This window comes from Berghia stephanieae, chromosome 1 (genome assembly GCF_034508935.2).
Source record: "Berghia stephanieae isolate SIO BIC M18660-M18661 chromosome 1, UCSD_Bste_1.3, whole genome shotgun sequence".
Lineage (NCBI taxonomy): Eukaryota > Metazoa > Mollusca > Gastropoda > Nudibranchia > Aeolidiidae > Berghia > Berghia stephanieae.
The window spans coordinates 44,644,211-44,664,605 of NC_088360.1; the positions used below are offsets into that span (position 1 = coordinate 44,644,211).

Below are 20,395 nucleotides of genomic sequence, written 5' to 3' on the forward strand. Positions count from 1 at the left end.
CCTTTTAAGAGATATTTCCGTCTAGCTAAGATGAACATGTTACTTTAGAAGAAAGTCCTCATGAGCATTTTTGGTCCTAATAAAGAGGAGTTGGAAAGAAAATTGATTGTTAAGGCTGGTACTAAAACAATCTTGATATTTTTAAATTGTAAACGTTTACAATTTGTCATCACCATCTTTATTTAGTCTGATGTTATCACTGTTTCTTGTTTGAAAATCATTATTGTGTGACTTCATGTCTCATCATTATGACTGACTGAGCTCACTTCTCTGAAACTCCTTTAAGAAATTTAGCTCAAAATAAGTAATTAATGTTAAAAACATGATAATAATTTATAATTGAAATGAAGTCCGTCTTTTGATTAGTGCAAAACCAGATAAAGAATGAGAGGATTTGATTTCTCACTTTTAAAAAAATTCAAGATAGTCACATGAATTAATTCAAGTGATTGAAAGAAGTTCATTGTGCACTGATATGAACCTCAATCATTGTTAAATAATTTCTGAAAGAAAAATGTAATCTTCAGAACTACTTTGTAATTTTCTTACTTTACGGTATTTTCTTTTGTGCCAGTGACTTAACAGCAAGATAACACTTGATTCTAATTATTTCTCCCAAAGCAAAGTTGTAATCACATAGTATTCCGACTAGCTCAACTCCCAATCGACTGGCTCTACTAATTCCCAATCAGAATGATTTTTTTTTAATTAATAATTTTTTGTATAGTTTCTATACATATAATTTCTTAGCCAGTGACAATGTCAAAAAGGTACTTTTGCCCAAAACATTCGTTATTGCCATTGTATTTTTCTTACAAGGCAAAGCTCTCAATCCCCTGATGATAGCCGCAACTCGAATAAAGGTGATGGATGATACAAGTGATCTCCTGCCCACCATGGGAGGTTAGAAGATTCCAACCAGAAGGATGATATGTGTTAGTAGACAAAAGGGAGAATAAAGCTAGATGATAAAAGATCTGCAACTAATCTGAAACTTAAGACAATGCTTCTCTTCTTCGAGCACCATTAAAATGTGTTTTGGTTTTACAGCGCTTATGACACATTTGTGTAATATCGGCGCAAGTAATACGGAAGAAAATGGGATAGAAAGAGTTCTAGATTTACAATTAAAAGCACCCAAAGTACATGTTGAGACAATGGGGGACTGGCTCAAATAGGGAACAGAACTTACAGTACAGCGTTTTTAGTTTAAGATCACCTAAAAGCTTCATTCAGGCACAAGCAGATGATCCCACAGAGACAAACACAAAAATATATTAAAAACTGTTTAAATTAAACGGTGATGTGGCGCTTGCAATACATTTGGGCCATCTCAGCGCAAGTAAAAAGGAGGAAAATTGGGATAGAGTCGTCCCTTCCCTTACCGACATTGTCCCCAATTGTTTTGTTACGTCTTTATTAATTGAATGACTTAAAGTTGTAATAACCTGATTACATCATTTACGAAGACTGCTGCAAACTGTCAAAATAGCAAGTTGTAGCGAAAACTCGCTCGATTTGACAACTTTTGTTCATGTAAGATGAAAATGTTTCTTGGCTTACGGGTTGCACATCGTCCGTCCTGACTGACAAATAAGCCGAATGTATCTCGTCTAACCGTAGAAATACATTGCTTGGCTTTAAAATGCCTCATGGGATCTATATTTAGGCATTACTATTGTCAAATCGGTGTTGAATTTCCACTGTGCCCTGAAAACAGGTTGGTCGGTGAGGGAAGGGCATTTTCGCATGTCCCGTCCCCTACCAACCAAACACTTTAAATGGGTCTTTACTTTAAAAAACCCTACCAAACACCAAGAGAAAGGCAGAAATCATCCTCGGCGAAACTAGTCAGAGACTCATACAGAGGTTATTCTGGACGATGATTCATCATGTTCATCAGATTGCTTCAGCAAGAGAGAAAACAATGGCCGAATTAGTTGCGGCCGGTGCAAGCACTGGTTACATTAAAAAAAAAAACAATGCTCGAGCAGCCAGTGTGACACCATTGAAGCTCTTGACGAGGAAGGGCTCGATAATATTTGTTTCAATTTAATGTTTGTTTGGTTTTTTTTAATCTGCATGTCGTCTTGTCCTCATCATTGTTACTATATTAATGTTTCCTTGGCAGGTAAACATTTTAACGAACCTCGAGCGAGAATTTTAAGCTTATTTTTTAAATTAATGAATAAATGACAGTCTTAATTACTGTAGATTTACGATGATATTTACAGTACAGCCTTTCTTGTTATTCATTTGAGCTGTATATCAAATTGTAGTGCATCATAAAATGTTCTGTTAGTGGTAAGATCGGGTGGTCGGTATGGGATCGGGCTTTGGACGGTAGGGGAACGATGGAAAAGAAGGGAAAAGAATGTGGTCGGTAGGGGAAAAATATATCACATATTTAACACCACTAGAATATGGATAATATTTATTGCCGGGGAAAAGTCAGTTGACAACCCAAACCTATCACCATGCGACATTGACATTGCTCTTTGAAAATGGTATTATTTATGGTGCTTGTTTTGACAGATTATTTCCCCTTTTCTCGTAAGGCGTGACAAAGCTCTTACTCTTAACTCTTAGCGGAGGGTAGGGGACGGAACGACTCTAGTAAAAAGATTACAATACACTTCAACAGTCGTAATGTCACTTCCTTCCTATGACGCATGGTAACTTAGTAACACTGGCTCTAAACTATCGGAACCATGGCGGACGCCCGTATGAAATATTTCTCCGGCGAGCATAAAAGCGTATCCAGAGGAAAAAACCCCATAAATTTGATCATTTTTTGACTTTTACACATTCTGATCACAAGGCATATGAAAAGTTCTAGCCAGCATGAAGAATATTAAGTAATGATTTTCTTTGTTTAGAACCAAGATGGCCGCCGTTGCCGGGCGGCGTGACACCAGACTACTGAATCCAATTAAAGCACCCACGGAAAGGTAAGACAAAGGGGAATTGGTTCAAATAGGAAACAGATGTAGATTCCAGAGCACACTATCAAAGTACTAAAGTACTGAGTTTTAGATCACCTAAAAGTCTCATCCAGACACAAGCACAGGTCTCCACCAAGAGGAATACATATTCAAATGTTAACAAATCATATATAATTATAATATGTAAACAGAACATAATATAGTGCAAAACAGAGACGATTTACAAGGCAAAAATATCTCCCAAAATTAAGTATACATTTGACTGTTTCCCTCTCAGCCAGGGTATCGGGCCACAGCCAGGACAAAACCAAGTAATCTCATTCCAAGACAAAGACAGAAAACAAGCTGGATAACAGATATAGGGGGATAGAAGACAAAGTAAGTGCCTCGGGAACCCCACCCAGCAAGCAAGACTCTCAATTGGCCACGATGTTTCAAAATTGTTTTAAAGGGTTTTACGACGCTGGCAACACATTAGGTCATATCAGCGCCAGTATAAAGGAAGAAAATAGGATAGTAAAAAGTTCTAGAATTCCAATTAAAGCACAAAAGAAAAATGTAAGACAAAAGGAGGACTGGTTCAAAGAAAGAACATGTGCAGATTCCAAGAGCGTACTCTCAGTGTACTTAGTTTGAGATCGCCCAAATGTCTCATCCTGACGAAGCATATGTCAAGAGTAAGAAGAACACACTCAACTGATTACAAATCTTAATATATCCTACATGTAAAACATAATACTAATACCGTGCATAACTGAGAGATGATTTACAAGACAAAAAATATCATCTCCCAAACCTCTAACTCTATACTATACATTTGACTGTTTCCCTCCCAGCCACGGTATCCGACCAAGGCCAGGACAAAACCAAGTAATCTCATTCCAAGAGAAAGACGGAAAGCATGTTTGAAAACAGATAGGAGTATAGAATAGAAGACAGTAAATACCTCCCTGTCCACAATGGGAGGTCAGGAACCACACCCAGGACCACAATGGTAGTCGATCTCAATAGTGGATCTCCATTAGGAAAATAAAACAAACCTGATAAATTGAAATACACGATGTTTTGTTCAATATATGTATTATGGTTCCTTTTATTTCATTTTTCATCATACCTTGTATTTGATAACTGAATAAATGTTATAAAAAAATAGTCTCAACATCATCATAATCATATTATATCATCATTTTTATGTCATCACAATACAGGATTTCCAGCAAATATGATTGTACGAAGAGTTACCTACTCACTTCATTTCTTGTGGTTATATTCCCATCTAATTTTAAAAATTTGTTTGAATAATCCAGCTCTTTTTACCCCAACCTACCTGCACAAATTCGGTCTGATAGCCAAACACAATTATGGGCTTGTTGTAAACTTGTAATGGATGATATTTTGCGTTGGTTTGAGAATTATTTCCTTTACAAAAATGAACCATAATTGAATTTGGGTTATCAGTCAAATAAGTGCACGTCGATCTCAATCTAAGTTTATTGATTATCTTTCCTTTTTCTTATCTTTAAAATCGCGTTACAGGCAACTATGCACACCAGTAATACTCGTATCGATCAAGTCTTTGATTCAAGGTCATCTTTAAAGGGCATTTTGTCCATTCACTATCTTTTTTTAGAAATGTCAAGAATTTAACACCTAAAACTAAAAGACAGTGCCATTTGACTTTTATAATCTCTTCCATTAAGAAAACCCTTTAAATACTCAATAATTTTTCATATTAATAGTATAACCCTTCTATTTTCAAAAACAAATTGAGTTAAACAATGTTTAATCAACCTCTCTCCCTCACGGAAGCATTTACTTTATAATAAAATTGCAAAGATGCCCACGAGGAAAAGAATGTTAATAAATGTATTTTTTTAAAATCCCAATAAAAAAAAATCAAATGAAAGGACGTCAATTTCGGCTTTATTATTTTTCCTCTAAAACACACCAGATTTATATATAATATCAAAAACATTAAGGTAGGTGCCAAAATGACCGTTGCAACTTGTATATTTTTTTTTTTTAGGTCTGATAACCTAAATTCTTACTGCTCATTGTTGGTTTGAGAATATTTCCATAAAAACGCAAGAATGTTTTCAATACAATGTTAAAACAAGCCCATAATTGAGTTAGGTTATCACACCTGCTTACATTTATGCACATAGGGCCATCATGAAAATATTCCTTTTTGTTTTATTTCCGTTTCATAGTATTTTGTTTTATAAAAAAAGGAATTATAACTCGTGTTAATTGAAATTTGATATCAATTTAGTAAAATACATTTTAAAACGTTAAAAGCCTTTTAAAAGTTACATTTAAATCCCTATTGTATTTCTATTTTTGTTTGTCTGTTTTTGAAAGAGGGTAAAAAGAAAAATTACACCAACTGATATTTTTGATAAAATACATTAGTTAAAATAGTACTACAGATTATTGTTTGAACATAGTTGATAATAATAATAATAATAATAATAATAATAATAATAATAATAATAATAATAATAATAATAATAATAATAATAATAATAATAATAATATAATAAATGTACATGTATATAGCGCTTATGCCGAAGATTCGAAGCGCTTCACATTGACCATCAGTAAAAAACATTACACACTGCAGATTCGGACATACGAACAAAAGCTCACACGCATCCAATTACACACACACACGCACACACACACACACACACACATCCATATATACACACTGTACATAAATATATCACTCACACACACGCACAAACACACACGTATAATATATTTATATGCAGACCTGCATATATATGCATCTAGGATCATCGTGAAATTATTATTTTTTGTTTTATTTCCGTTTCACAGTATTAGTTTTTATTATTTTTTAATTATTTTTAAAAAATATGTTTTAAGGGTTTTATGGCGCTCGCTAAACATTTAGGTCATATAAGCGCCAGTAAAAAGGAAGAAAATTGGATAGTAAAAACATTCTAGATATACAATTAAAAGGACTTGAGGAAAAGTAAGACATAGAGGAAATGGTTCAAATAGGGAACAGATGTAGATTCCAAGAGCACACTGTCAAAATATTTAGTTTGAAATCACCTAAAAGCCTCATACAGTCACAAGCACAGGTCCCCACTAAGAGGAATACACTCAAATATTTACAAATCATATAATATGTAAACAAAACATAATACATTACATAACAGAGAGATGATTAAAATTTACAATGAAAAATATATCATCTAGCAAAACTATACATTTGACTGTTTCCCTCCCAGCAAGGGTATCCGGTCATGTTTGTTTCAACACTTTCAGCACTATGTAGGTCATTTAAGCGCCCGTTTCTAGCTTTTATCAGGCCATAGCTGCTCAATCGTGTTAATACTGTTGTAATAAAAGTTTTATAAAACCATAATATTTACATGTTTGTTATTTTAAAATGTTTATTTATAATTTCTGCAGGAGTTCACTTCCTGCAGATACTTTAAATTTTTAAGCGGAACGACTGACTGGAACAGATACTTCAAGTCCCTGGTTTCATAATACCGTGATCTTATCTGGCCAGGACAAAACCGTCGTATATTATATATTATATGTGCCACTTTTAGGAACTCCTTAGTTCCTTCATGTGCCTTTTTTGGAACTCCTCAGTTCCTTCATAAAATAACTCTGTGCCACTTTTTTGTTGTTGAAATCCTATGTTCCTTCATATATTTTATATGTGCCTTTTTTTTGAAACCATCAGTTCCTTCATATATTATATATGTGCCAATTTTTTTTAACTCTTAGTTCCTTCATAGCCCCTACATTGTATATGTGCCATTTTTTAAATCCCACAATTCCTTCATATATATAGTAACTTTGTGCCTTTTTTTGGAACCCCTCAGTTCCTTCATACAGTAACTCTTGCCATTATTTTGAACTCATATATTATGTAATATACGTGCCATTTTTTGGAACTTTTCTGTTCCTTCATATATTAATATTATATATGTGCCATTTTTTGGAACTTTTCTGTTCCTTTATATATTATATATGTGCCATTTTTTGGAAACTCCTAAGTTCCTTTATATTTTAACTCAGTGTTATGCCATTTTTTGAAACCCATCAGTTCCTCCATACATTAACTTTTGCACTTTTCAGTTCCTTCCTTCTCTGAACGTCTAGCTTCTTTCTTTTTGTGAAGTTTAGAAAACAATGCATAAGAGAATTAGAAAACATTAAGTAACTGTTTCAATCACTTTCGAATGTTGATAACATCAACATAAGTTAAAATGCAGAATATGTCGAGCAAAACGATATTTATGAAAATGGAAGACATTCTGACAAATAAACAACTGGAGCTCGAAGTAAGGGGATTTATGCAACGGTATGTTGAAATTATGTTTGAAATATAAACCAATAGCAAGAGAATTAAGAAGGTAACCAGATAGAAATAGCATTTCCAAGAAGAAAGCGTGATTCATATTGGAGAGATAAAATGACAATTGGACAAGGGAAGCTATATCATATCCTCTTATATTTGGTTACAGAGTTAATTGTTTCTATATCTCACTTTTTATCTTAATTTCAGTTATATCAAATGGTATGGTAGACGCCTTTCTTATCAATTAACATAATTTCTAAACAGCAATGCAATACAACGAAAATTTAAATAAACTTTAGTAGTAAAACGTAATGGTAACCAAGATAAAGTCTAGTTTTGCCGCAAGTTCAGGGCTTCGCGGCAAACCTTTCTTTTGCATTTAATTTCAGTGATAGTGAGAGGCCCCGCCATTCCTCGTGCGCAGATCTCCTTTGTGAAAGTCTATGTATGACCTACAGTAGGGTAATATCGCAAAACACAAACTAACTCAGCTTCAACAGAGATAGGCTAATCCAAAACGAAAAAGACCCATCAAATAGTTGTGATTGTTCCACACCAAAGCGATTTCCAATGCCGTCACCAAGAGTGCTTAGGGGAGATAACTAATACATAAAGGGAAATGACTCGCACATTGCGGATATATTTAGTATTTCATTTTATGAATTTTTCGATTTACAAATTAAAATTAGCCAATAAAATAAATATTTTATTTTAAACATAATAATATGTGTTGGATGATCAATTAATTTTATAATAAAGCCAATAATTTGTAATTAAAAAAATGAAAGAAAATCTGACATTACTAAATATAAACGTTTTTACTTTAAAAAATATGTTTAATATAAATTTTTCTGAAACCATTGATACGGTAATAAGGGCCTAAAATAAATAGGTCCGGGTTCGAATCCCATTTATTTAGAAAGCACGGCACACACGTTGCTGTGCTTAATTATCTATAATTTGTTATTACCCCATTGCCCTGTCTCGTATCATTTTGGACTGAACCCACTTTGGCACGAGAAGCTTGATCGTTGGAGGTAGGTTGGTAGGCTCGCTATCCGTGGTGCGGTGATATATTAGCTTGCAGTAGCCTCGTCATTGCCTGTTAGAATGTTGAAATCCCAACAGCCCGGGCGTGAAATCTTGATCAAGAAACTGGAATAATGTGCTTGTGCTTTTTTATTATTTTTTGCTCTTCCCCCCTCACTAAACTCACATCAAAAAGTTAACATTGTTGTAATATGGACAATATTTTGCGTCATTTAAAAATATTTCCATTACACGGAGCCCACAATGAATTGGGTTATCAGACCTACAAATAAGAGCACATTGCCCCCCACCCAAAAAACAAAACAATATTCTTTTTTTAAAAAATCCCACAAACATAAAACAATGAAAAAATAAAAGCTGGAAACTGACGTGCAGGTCTAATAACCCAATTAATTTTAGGCTCTTTGTTGAAATGTATATTAATTTTTTAAAAAACAACACAAAATATTGTCCATTACAACAATGTTAAACTAGGCCCATGATTGAGTTCGGACTAGGACTTATCTCTATAGATGTCGCTGGGTTCGGATCATTGTCTACTGATAGTAGTTCGGATGTAAGACATCGTGACTAATATGTAAATTCCTTAGGTCAGACCTGTATATATTATGGGAGACTGGGGTGAAAAGTCCCAGGGTGAAAAGTCCCAAGGAGGTTTTGGCCCTTAGATATAATTTTTTGGCCTTTCTGTTTTGAAAAATCTGGTATATTTAGTTGTTGGCCTATTTGGCAATAACAAGCGTTCTTTCCCTCTCCATCTTTGAAAGATAGCTACCACCACCTGTTCATCTGAAGCAAAAAGTGAAAATCTACCCTCATCAGAATTTGTGAGTATTCTTTTATTTTTGATTCAATTAATGTATGCATTTGTGATGTGACTCTATGGCCATTTTTGCATAACTCTGACATGTTTTACACTAATGCTGGTATTCATATTGGCACAGTTGGCTGCAAATCAGGCCAACCCCCTATCGGGGTGAAAAGTCCCAGTGTTGGGGGAAAAAGTCCCACTGGGACTTTTCACCCGGGCTGCTGCAACACTGAGGATGTCTATATAAACATATAAATAATAATAATAATAATAATAATAATAATAATAATAATAATAATAATAATAATAATAATAATAATAATAATAATAATAATAATAAATAATAATAAATATGATTTCTATCTGCGCCTATCCCAAGAGGCTCTAGGCGCTCATTCATACACTCATTCATAAACACTTGTACCAAAAGACAAGGGGACTTTTACTCTAAAAATAATCTAAAAAGATATGTTTTTAAAGATTTTTTAAAAGTAATAAAATAATCATAACTGTGAAGTTTCATGGCTTCCATTCTTCCATTTTTATGATAGGGAGTAGTGATGATGATAATTTGTAATGGTAAACTCACACATTTTGTTTATTTCCCCAGAACTATGCCAAGGAACTACGTCCGAACAACCACGAGGGGCTCCTTCACGAAAGACACGATGGCATCAGCTGTGGCGGCCGTGCTTGGGGGAATGTCTTCCCGAAAAGCAGCAGATGAGTTTGATATCAACTATAAGACGCTGCAACGCTATGTCAAACTACACAGGGCTGAAGGTAGCATCAACAGTGGCAGCTTCGGCTATGGCTCAGAGAAGAAGCGCATCTTCACAGATGACCAAGAGCAGATCATTCTCCAGTATGTTCTGGAAGCCTCCTCCATCTATTATGGACTCACGCTGGAAGACCTTCGAGGATTAGCCTATGAGGTGGCTGTTAAGAATCAAATTCCAGTCCCAGAATCATGGACTGCCAATAGGGCTGCAGGAGAGGACTGGCTCTATGGATTCAGAACACGCAACAAAGACAGTCTCAGTTTGCGAAACCCCGAAGCGACATCATTAAACAGAATGCAAGCGTTCAACAAGACCAATGTGAATACATTCTTTGACAATCTAGAACATGTAATGGCAGTGTATAAGTTTGCACCACAGTGTATCTGGAATATCGACGAGACAGGATGCTCCACGGTTCAGAAGCCCAAACGACAGCTGGCGAGGAAAGGAGAAAAACGTGTCGGGTCTGTGGTCTCTCAGGAAAAGGGATGTACGGTCACACTCTGTGGGGCAGTGAATGCCCTTGGCAACAGCATGCCTCCATACCTTATTTTTCCACGAGTAAATGTACAAGAACACTGGTCAACAACTGCCCCACCAGGATCCCTTTGCGACTCTCACCCCAAAGCTTCAGGGTGGATGACATCCGAGAACTTCTTGCGTTTTCTGCAGCACTTTCAGAAACACGCTAAACCATCAGCTGCGCATCCAGTGCTGTTGATTCTTGACAACCATGCTTCGCATTGTGGTGAGAATGTTATTGCTTTTTGTAAGGAAAACAACATCACCCTGCTCTCATTTCCGCCACATTGCTCGCATCAGATGCAGCCCCTGGATGTTTCTGTCTACGGGCCATTTCAGACCTTCTACGACTACGCTGTCGACAGGTGGTGCAAGGATCCACAAAATACTGGCAAACAGATGTCCATCCACACTGTGCCTCAAATTATATCTTATGCATTCCCAAAGGCTTTCACCCCAGCAAATATCACAGCTGGCTTTCGTGCAACCGGGATTTTTCCCACAGATAGGAACATTTTCTCTGACGACAAGTTCTTACCAACATTTTCAACAGATCGACCACAACCTGCGCCTGCGACCCTAAACCAGCCATCAATGAGCACTGGAACTGCAACAACCGAAGCTGAAAAATCTATCAGCAAAGGTTTTGTATCGCCGAAAGAAATTCGTCCCTTCCCCAAAGCAACAGCTCGCCCAGAGGAAAAAAAACAACGGAAAACAGTTAAGTCAACTATTTTGACTTTGACCCCAGAGAAGCGACCAGGCAACTATCAACAGTCTTTGGTTGTCGAAACAGAAGTGGCTTCAAAGAGAAAACGGCTGCAATATGACTCTGAGAGTGATGATGAGGCTAACTGTGCCCTTGATTCAATTCTGGAAAAAGCAGACAAATTGAACGAAGAGGACGACGTTGAGGTTCAGGAAGAAGAAGACCTGAACGAGGCCCTCCTCCTTTCCTCCTCTATGGAAGAACAGGACCTGTCCCTCCTCAAGCTGGAAGACTTTGTGTTCTTTAGATGCGAAGGAAAGAAGGGCAATGTATTCTACACAGGGATCGTGAAAAGTGCTATGGATGAGGACGGGGACTTCGAAATTGAATTCCTCAAACGAAGTGAAAAAGTAAAGAACAAATTTATTAATTTCTCCAATGAGGAGATCTGGTCTGTCCACAAAAAGCAAATTATTACAAAGCTGTGCAAATCTGATGTGATCGGTACCCAAAGAACGAAGAGTGGACACGTGTTTAAAGATGATATTGTGAAATATGCTCAATAGACTAGCCCAGCTGAGCCTTATCGAATGTCTTTCTTTGATATTCTTTTCAAAGTTCCAACATTCCCTGTAATGTACATTTTTAATTTTTTAAATTGCTATTACACTTGATTTCAATGTCATGTATTCCCTTTTGTTAATAAAATGTTTCAGACGAAGAGGTTTTTCAAAAAAAAAAGAAGTTTTTCATGGATGGAGAAGTGAAACCTGATTAAACAGGAGAATAATGATCGATGAAACTTACATACAAATCATTACCAGGTTTTAATGACAAAAAATGTTGTCATTGTCATTATGAACAAATTGATAACATCTTACTTCTTGATCATAATTTTCTTGGCTAAATTAGATTTCACTGGGTTGGGACTTTTTACCCCGGGAGGTGGGACATTTCACCCCGGCCTGGGGGAAAAGTCCCACTTCAAATTTTTATAAACTTTAGCCTGTAACTAAGTCCCTGTGCACAGTGTACTGAAATAACTCTGCATGCATACAAAAGAGACCTGTATGTTGTGTGTGGAGCAACATCAACTTGCAAGAGCTCATATTTGTTGAATTAGATGGCCAAATACAGATTTTGGGACTTTTCACCCCGGTCTCCCCTATGTCATGTCCACGTCGGTTACAGCCTACGCGAAGTGTACATATCCATCTGACATACGAATTGAGTTATCAGACCTGCAAATAAGTGCACGTCGAGCCTAGGTGTTCTAAGTACTCAGTACACGTCGGGTAGACTATTCTTTTTTGATTGTTGTAAACAGGTGAAAGAAAAAAAAACAACCCCAAACTTCTAAAAATGCTAGGTCGTTACAGGCATCATATTATTTTTTAAAAAATAATTAAGATGCAAATACAATACACATATAAACAAAATTATGTTAATTTTTTCATCCCACTGCCATCTGTACCCTAGGTCTAAGTCTCCTGAAGTAATTAAGTTTTCTCTTGTTTGGACGACATAAAACCTAGTATTACAATGCGTAATTAATGTGAATTTGTTGATTTAAATAAAAGTAAAATTAAATGATTTTTTTTTTCTTATGCCATAAATCGTAAAACCATATTTTTTTTTCGATAGCGGTTGGCTCTAAATTCACTAAGATTTTTTGAAGTTGTTATTTAAACTCCAAATTAGCTAACACATCCAAGCTAACAGTAACCAGTAGGCTAACATCTAAGGAAAATTAAGTGACTGTAACAAGTAAATTATAGTGGCAAGCAATAAATACCTGGAAAATTCCGCGAAGCACTTTTGTATCGGGAAAGACGAAAATAAAGGAAAGATAACTCTGAAATTACTAGGTACCGATCTGTTATCCATGCCCCGCAATGATCTCTTTCCCGGATGATTTATGACCTTCCCTGAATCACTTACTATGGTTAAGGATTAGTCCGGCGACATTCTAAAATTCTATTACCGATCCAATCTTCATTATTAGAATATTCTCTTGCAAAGGTAGGTATTTATCTCGTATCACCACTCCAAATTTTGATTTTAATCCCATGAATTCCCAAATTCAAATCTGAAGAAAAATCTACTTTCATTTTCAAATTTGGGAACTTGCTTTTGGAAGACTGGTCCGTCATCCTCTTTCATGTCGGGCTGCTTGTAGACTTTATTACAATGTACTTCATATCAAAATCAGATTTTTGGCGCTGTGATATATGTGAAAGAGCACATTTTTTTTCTCTTTGTGACTTTACTACTATAGTACTGGGAAATACCACCAGTAACAGTAACGGCAACGGACTGACCACTGACAAAATCAGAGCAAAAAATAAAGATGAATCTTTATCAACTTGAATTTATTTGACATTATAATGTTGGTAACGGACTGACATCAGAAAATCCATCCTTTTCAATTTCATAGATTAGATGGATCAAACTTTATGAAATTAAACCTTCCAGTTCCAGTAACAAATAAGTTCGGGAGGCCTTCCGAAAGTTCCTAGTGCTAAGTGAAACAAACTCAAATATTCCTTCAACTAACCCTAAGAAAAAATGAAACCTACTAGTACCTTTAACTAATAGTAATAGAAAAACAAACACCCTATCACCTTTACTAAGACATAGACTTATAACTAACTAACATAGAAAAAAAATCCTCCGACCTCGAGCTGACCCTAATAGAAAAAAGGTGGCATTTTTATGCACCTCCGTTGGTGGTGTAAAAAAACACATCGTTTTTATGCACCTCCGTTCGCTGTGTAAAAAACACATCGTTTTTATGCACCGCCATTGGCGGTGTAAAAAAAGGCATGATGAAATTGGGTGGAATGCGCATGCGTGACAGAGGTGTATAAAAACGATCTGTTAAGATACACCGTCAACGGAGGTGCATAAAAACACTACATAGAAAAAATAACCCTAGGACAGCTTTGCACTACCTTTCAATACTTCACAAATCAAAATGGCGGCCAAGAATCAAAACAATTGTCAAATTAGGAAATTTTAAACTTTCACAAATCTATCAAGGTTTGTTCTAGTTCTAGAGTTTTTAAAATGCTTCTATATGGTAGGATGACAAATTGAATAAATAAACACATGACAAAAGATCCACGGTGAAAATACAAATTGAAAGAAATACTAGCGCTAGGAGCTTTCGGAAGGTCTCCCCATAAGTTCTTTTACAGTGACCATGAGATGTTCTACAACCCACTAGCAATATTTATTTAATACCCACAGGAACATAGATGCATATATGTACTTTTGATATTTATTAAAACTCTTGAGATACTGCCGCTGAGTTTTGAATAACAAATTTTTTATTTAAGTGGACCACAATTTACATTTACTTAAAATTAGATCCACAATTTTTGATATCTAAAGAAATTTATAACCACAGGAATATCAAATTTTCACTGATCTTTAGAAAGACAACTGATTTTTCAAATCAAAATAATAAAGTGAAAGAGTCTGTTATTGTTTTCCCGCTATACAGAGATATTGTACCTTTGTCTTTCTTATTCTTGGGTGCTTTAATTGTAATTCTAGAACTTTTTACTATCCATGTTCTTCCTTTTTACTGGTGCTGATATGACCTAAATGTGTTGCAAAATGTGTTAAAACCCTTAAAAACAAGCAAGTTAACAATAATAGTCATTTAATTACTAATGAAAAAAAAAACCAAAAAAAACGGGACTCTGAGCATCTTGATGAGTGGAATGTTACTGCAATTAATGTCGTTATAAGTGGGTTTACTGTTCTTGGAATTTAGATGTTTTGATTTTCTTTGAATTCTCAGAGAAAGAAATATGGCTCAACAACAGCAGTTACCACCACAGATGCAAGTGGATGCCATGTCTTCAGGAAATCAGGTAAATAAAATAGAGATGTGTGTTTGGTGGATGGGGAGTTATATTGAAGGTGATCAGCTACATATATTCAAGTAAGCTGCTCTTAATCCTTGAGCCTAAGTAAAACTGTGACCAGTGGTTTTTATAAAACGTAGTGTTTGCAGTGTTCAAAATCCCAATAACCATTAAACATTCCATATGGTTTGTATGGGCCGTCCATTTAAGACAAAGGAGCATATGACTAACATAAAAATTATTTTTAAAAGAAATATAAATTCGGGTTGTTTTTAAAAAAATTACAATTCTGTCAAATAGACTTACAAGAGTATGATCTTGACCTTTTTACTTGCAAACTACTTTCTACAAGTATAATTAAACTTAATTATTACAGCAATTATTGCAATTGCATATATTATATGGACAAACAAGTATTTCATATTTGATCACTTGGTTACAAGGACTGTCTCAGAAATACTGACCAAGGTGCCACATAAAAAAATGACACATTGGAATAATAGAAACTCACACAGATGTAATACATACACTTCATTTATTTTTCGATGAAGTCACCCATGCAATCAACCTATCTTTTTCTCTTAGAGACCAGGGAAATTATACTTTCTTTAGGAAATGGCCTGTCTTGTTGACTTAAAACGTTTATCACATGTTCCACCTGTTCTTTAATGTTAGTGAACCTTTGCCTGGGCAAAATTTTTTCAATGGCCCAAACAAATGGAAATCAGAAGGGGTGAGATCAAGACTTTCTGGTTGATGGATTAACACTTGCCGACCATGTCTATGCATTCATTCCTTTGAACAGTTAGTAGGTGAGTTGAATTGTCGTGCTTTAAGTTTTAAGATTAATCCATCAACCAGACTGGCCTTTATGGATTGATTGAATGACCATGTTGCAAAATATCTAGAAGGATAACATGTTGTGAATCCTTAAAAACAGTCACCATTAATGTTTTAGCAGATGCTTGGAACTAGTTGTAAATGTCATAGTTATGCTGTGAGGTTCCAGATGCAATAAAGACCAATAATAATAATCCAATTTGACATATGGGCGTTTTTTAAATTTTTGTCCACTGAGCTGTCATCTGCATTTTTTGCCAAATTGGGACCTACAATTTGCCAAAATTTGCCAAAAAAACCCCAAAATTTGCCAAGAAATTTGCCAAAAAGACCAAAATTTGCCAAAAAATTTGCCGAGGAGAACTAAGCGTTTCAGTAAAAATTAACGCGCGATACAGAAAAAAAATATAGAAAAGACAATTTATTACATTTAAGGAGGTTACATTTATTAATTTACACGATAGCATTGTTACAGAGATTTTAAAGGATCATTATCCGTAGAGAGTAGCTTCCCTTGGTTTGGGCCCAGGCAAAGCTGCAACATTTCTCAAGTTTCGCACTTTTTTTTTTCGTTATCTTGTTTTCGCTTCTTTTTTTTCCCAAAATTTGCCACGCGATTTGCCAATTTTCCCAAAATTTGCCAAAATTTGCGGATCGCCCTGATATTTGCGGCCGCAAAAAAATGCAGATGACAGAATGAGGAAGGGCAAATTTTTTTTTCGGAGTTTCAATCAAATTGGATCAAATCTTGTGACCACTTAAGTTGATTACTCCTCTATCATTTCCTGTAATATTGGAGTTTAATCTTCTCCTTGCTTCATATGCTGGCAGGTTAAAGAATGAATCCCATTACATTGACTCACTCCTGTAACACCATAGTTCGCAGTTTAAAATTATGATGCAGACAGTTTTCTCCTATGGCCTTCTTCAGCATATAATCATTCTCTACAAATGGTTTAATGACGGATATGTGCCTATTTTTTTTAGTTTTGAGAGAGATTTGTTGCAAAATCCTAAAAACTTTGGCAAATTAAATATTTTAATTTCTCATAATTTTTTAAAGAGATAATTCTTAATATACATTAGACGCTATTTGAGAGAGATTAGTAAAGACATAATTTGAGCAAATTGTAAAAACAAGATGGGCCTGTCCAAATAGACATAAATAGCATTTTTGTAGGTCGTTACAGGAGTGAGTTGACCGTTACAGGAGTGAGTTGTATCGTTACAGGAGTGAGTTACTAAATAAAGACGGTCTATAACACTTGGCACACATATTATTTGAGTTGTATTCACTGCTCATAAGAATCGCAAAAGTGAACTGTAAAGGTTCCCCAATGTATCTAAATCGATAATAAAGAAGACATAATTTTTTAAATAAAAGTTTTCAGTTGATCGTCAAAATTGTAATTAGATTTGGCCTTGTAGCCTTTGCTTTAGTACAGAAAACGTTTTCTCTCACAAACGAGAGTCACCAAAAACTGTGTTGTTGCAGTAATTGTTGTAAATGCCAAAAGTTACCAATTTGTTGATTATGAATTAAAGTCTACAGTATTTTTTAGAGTTAAAAGAGGGGACTATTATGCTACGGGAGGACTTTTGATAGGCACTTAAATTGTGTATCATTATGGAACGCTATGAATAACAAAGGCTGACAAAGTTCTTATTTATTTGTCTCATGATGTCACAAGGCATTTTTATTGTCAGAACTCAACCGAATAGAAACAAATATGCGTTAGATAAATCTATAACCATGAATACATGGGGTAACACTGACCCCAAACGAATCAGGATTTCCAACCAGATTTTATGACTCTCTCTCTCTCTCTCTCTCTCTCTCTCACTCTCTCTCTCTCCCCCCTCTCTCTCTCTCTCTCTCTCTCTCTCTCTCCCCCTCTCTCTCTCTCTCTCTTTCTTTCTGTTTCTTTTTTTTTCTTTCTCTCTATCTCTTTCTCTCTCTCTCTCTCTCTCTCTCTCTCTCTCTCTTTCTCTCTCTCTCTCTCTCTCTCTCTCTCTCTCTCTTTTCTCTCTCTCTCTCTTTCTTCCTCTTTCTTTCTTTATCGCTCTCACTCTTTCTCTTTCTCTTTGTCTCTCTCTCTCTGTCACTCTCTGTTTCTTTTTTTCTTTCTCTCACTCCATCTCTCTCTCTCTCTCTCTCTCTATCGCTCTTTCTCTCTCTCTCTCTCTCCCTGTCTCTCTCTCTCTCTCTCTCTCTCTCTCTCTCTCTCTCTCTTACTCTTATATATTTATTTGATATTCTACTGTTTTCCTCTTTATACGCACTAAATATTCCCTAAAACCATTTTTTATCAATCGATCAAAACAAAACAAAAGTATTTTGCTACCTCAACTGCAACTGCAACAGCTTATTCAACAAAATTAACTTTTACTTATTAAAATAGAATAAAAGGCACAACATGATTGGGTTGCCAAAACCTAGATTTAATTCTTCAATAGCCGGTTAAAGTTTGAGATTGAGCAGTTGTTTAATTGATCATTTTTTCTGGTCTTATTTACATGAATGGTATCTCCTCCTCCATGCCTTCTTTAGTATCCGGTGGTTTATGCATGAATATAAAGATGAGTTAAAAACAGAACCAACTCTCTAACTTGTTGAGATATCTTCTCTCCCCACTTAAATGTTCACTCTATATTGCAAAGGGTTTAAAAATACAATATTGATAAAGTAGGAAAGAAACTAAAGAAGTAATTTACTTTAAAACATTTAAAGTCTCCATCTCATCTCACTCCTGTAACAGTGGACTCACTCTTGTAACACAGCTGGCCGTTACAGGAGTGAGCGTTACAGGAATGAAAATCTGAAGATTATATGTCACTTGACACTACAGGAATTGTAATAAATCAATTATTTTGACTTAGCAAGGACTAAAATTAACTGATTAAAGGATGATTAAAAGGATTTTGAAAATTCTCCAAATTTGAATGAGAAAAAGCCCATTACAGGAGTGAGGGTCATGGTAAATACTCATCATTTTGATATAAGTTCAAGCTGGTAGATGAAAAATAGGTGGCTGCATGTTCTTGTTTTGCTTTCAGCATATGAGAGGAGGAATGTCTTGATGTATTTATGTTGCCAGTTGAATGAATATGATATTTTATGGAAGAAAAACTAGGCGAAATTGATTGTCGTTACAGGAGTGAGTCAAATGTCACCGACAAAAATTGATTCCCAAAACTGACATCAAAATAACCTTTTCTATGGATTAGAACTTAATAGATATGAATTAATATGGTGTTTCTTTAAAATGAAGCAGGAATAGGAGGAAAATTAATATTGCTGTTTGATTCAACAAAACTTTTAAAGATATATTTTTGTCAACCGACAGGCCATTTTGAGAAGGTGTGAAGTATATAAATAACTGTAGCTTATTCATTTATGGACCAAATTTCTCAATTTTTGGCATATATGCTTTTCTAACTGAATTCTTTAATCACATGCCTTATTGCAATAAAAATATACCAAAGAATCCGAAAGCGAAATATTTAAATATAACGGGACAGGCATTTGGCAAAAGATTGAAAAACGCCCATATATGAAATTAGTCAAATTCACAATATAAGTTGAATAATATTGGGTGATCTTTTAAAAAAAAAAAATTTGAAATAGAAAAACAAAATAGAATTGCAAATAAAACAAAGATTCATATTTTCTCTTGTACTGAAAAAAATGACAGTGAGGCGAATGAAGTGTGATGACTGATGTCACCTTGCCTCTTTTACAGCATTGAAATCAAACCAGTCAGTGATCAGCTTGCTTGAATGTGACAGTATTGTCTCACCAGTCTGATCAGTGGTCAACTCACCCTAAAATCTAGTTTCTTGATCACAGTCATGATCAAGATTTATGATCATGATCAAACCAAAAAAAACATAATCAATCCCACCAAAAGCTCTACGAATACTGACATGAACAACTGCTACTACAACAAACATGGGCTTTGTGATCTTGTGGCATAACAGTTGCTTTCGGACCTGTAACTCTGGCAATGCATAGTTGAGTCCGTGGAAAAGACTCTTTACAAAATTGTAATATCGCCTTACAGGCATCATCTTTCAACCTGCATAATAATTAAGGCTGTTGGCTAAGGATCCCTTATTAAGGCTTTAAGCACATTTAATAGATTTGTGCTTTAGAAAAGCTCAGGTTGAAAAAAAAATACCACTACTACTACTATTACTACTACTACTACTACTACTACTACTACTGCTACTGCTACTACTACTACTACTACTACTACTACTACTACTACTACTACTACTACTGTTGCTGCTGCTGCTACTACTACAACTACTACTACTACTACTACTACTACTACTACTACTACTACTACTACTACTACTACTACTACTACTACTATTACTACTACTACTATTACTACTACTACTACTACTACTACTACTACTACTACTACTACTACTACTACTACTACTACTACTACTACTACTACTACTACTACTACTACTCTACTACTACTACTACAACTACTAC

At 35.2% G+C, this 20,395-nt stretch overlaps 2 protein-coding genes across 2 annotated transcripts in view; both read left to right on the top strand.

Annotated features, from left to right (window-relative positions):
• The first annotated feature begins 8,993 nt into the window (after positions 1-8,993).
• Positions 8,994-11,830, top strand: LOC144975681 (uncharacterized). The gene is made up of 2 exons (XM_078919875.1): positions 8,994-9,170; positions 9,765-11,830. The coding sequence occupies exon 2, from the start codon at positions 9,769-9,771 to the stop codon at positions 11,731-11,733; it is 1,965 nt and encodes a 654-aa protein (XP_078776001.1). The 5' UTR covers positions 8,994-9,170; positions 9,765-9,768; the 3' UTR covers positions 11,734-11,830.
• Positions 11,831-13,034: 1,204 nt separating this feature from the next.
• The window catches only part of LOC144975691 (mitochondrial import inner membrane translocase subunit Tim9-like), a 12,835-nt gene continuing 5,474 nt past the window's right edge, over positions 13,035-20,395 (top strand). Inside the window, exons 1-2 of the mRNA XM_078919885.1 lie at positions 13,035-13,189; positions 14,979-15,051. Coding sequence (XP_078776011.1) covers positions 14,989-15,051 — 63 coding nt within the window. The 5' untranslated portion in view covers positions 13,035-13,189; positions 14,979-14,988. The remainder of the gene's footprint in view (positions 13,190-14,978; positions 15,052-20,395) is intronic.

Bases quoted from the DNA above. Each gene is read 5' to 3' on its own strand.
- LOC144975681 (XM_078919875.1), top strand. From the start codon at position 9,769: ATGCCAAGGAACTACGTCCGAACAACCACGAGGGGCTCCTTCACGAAA.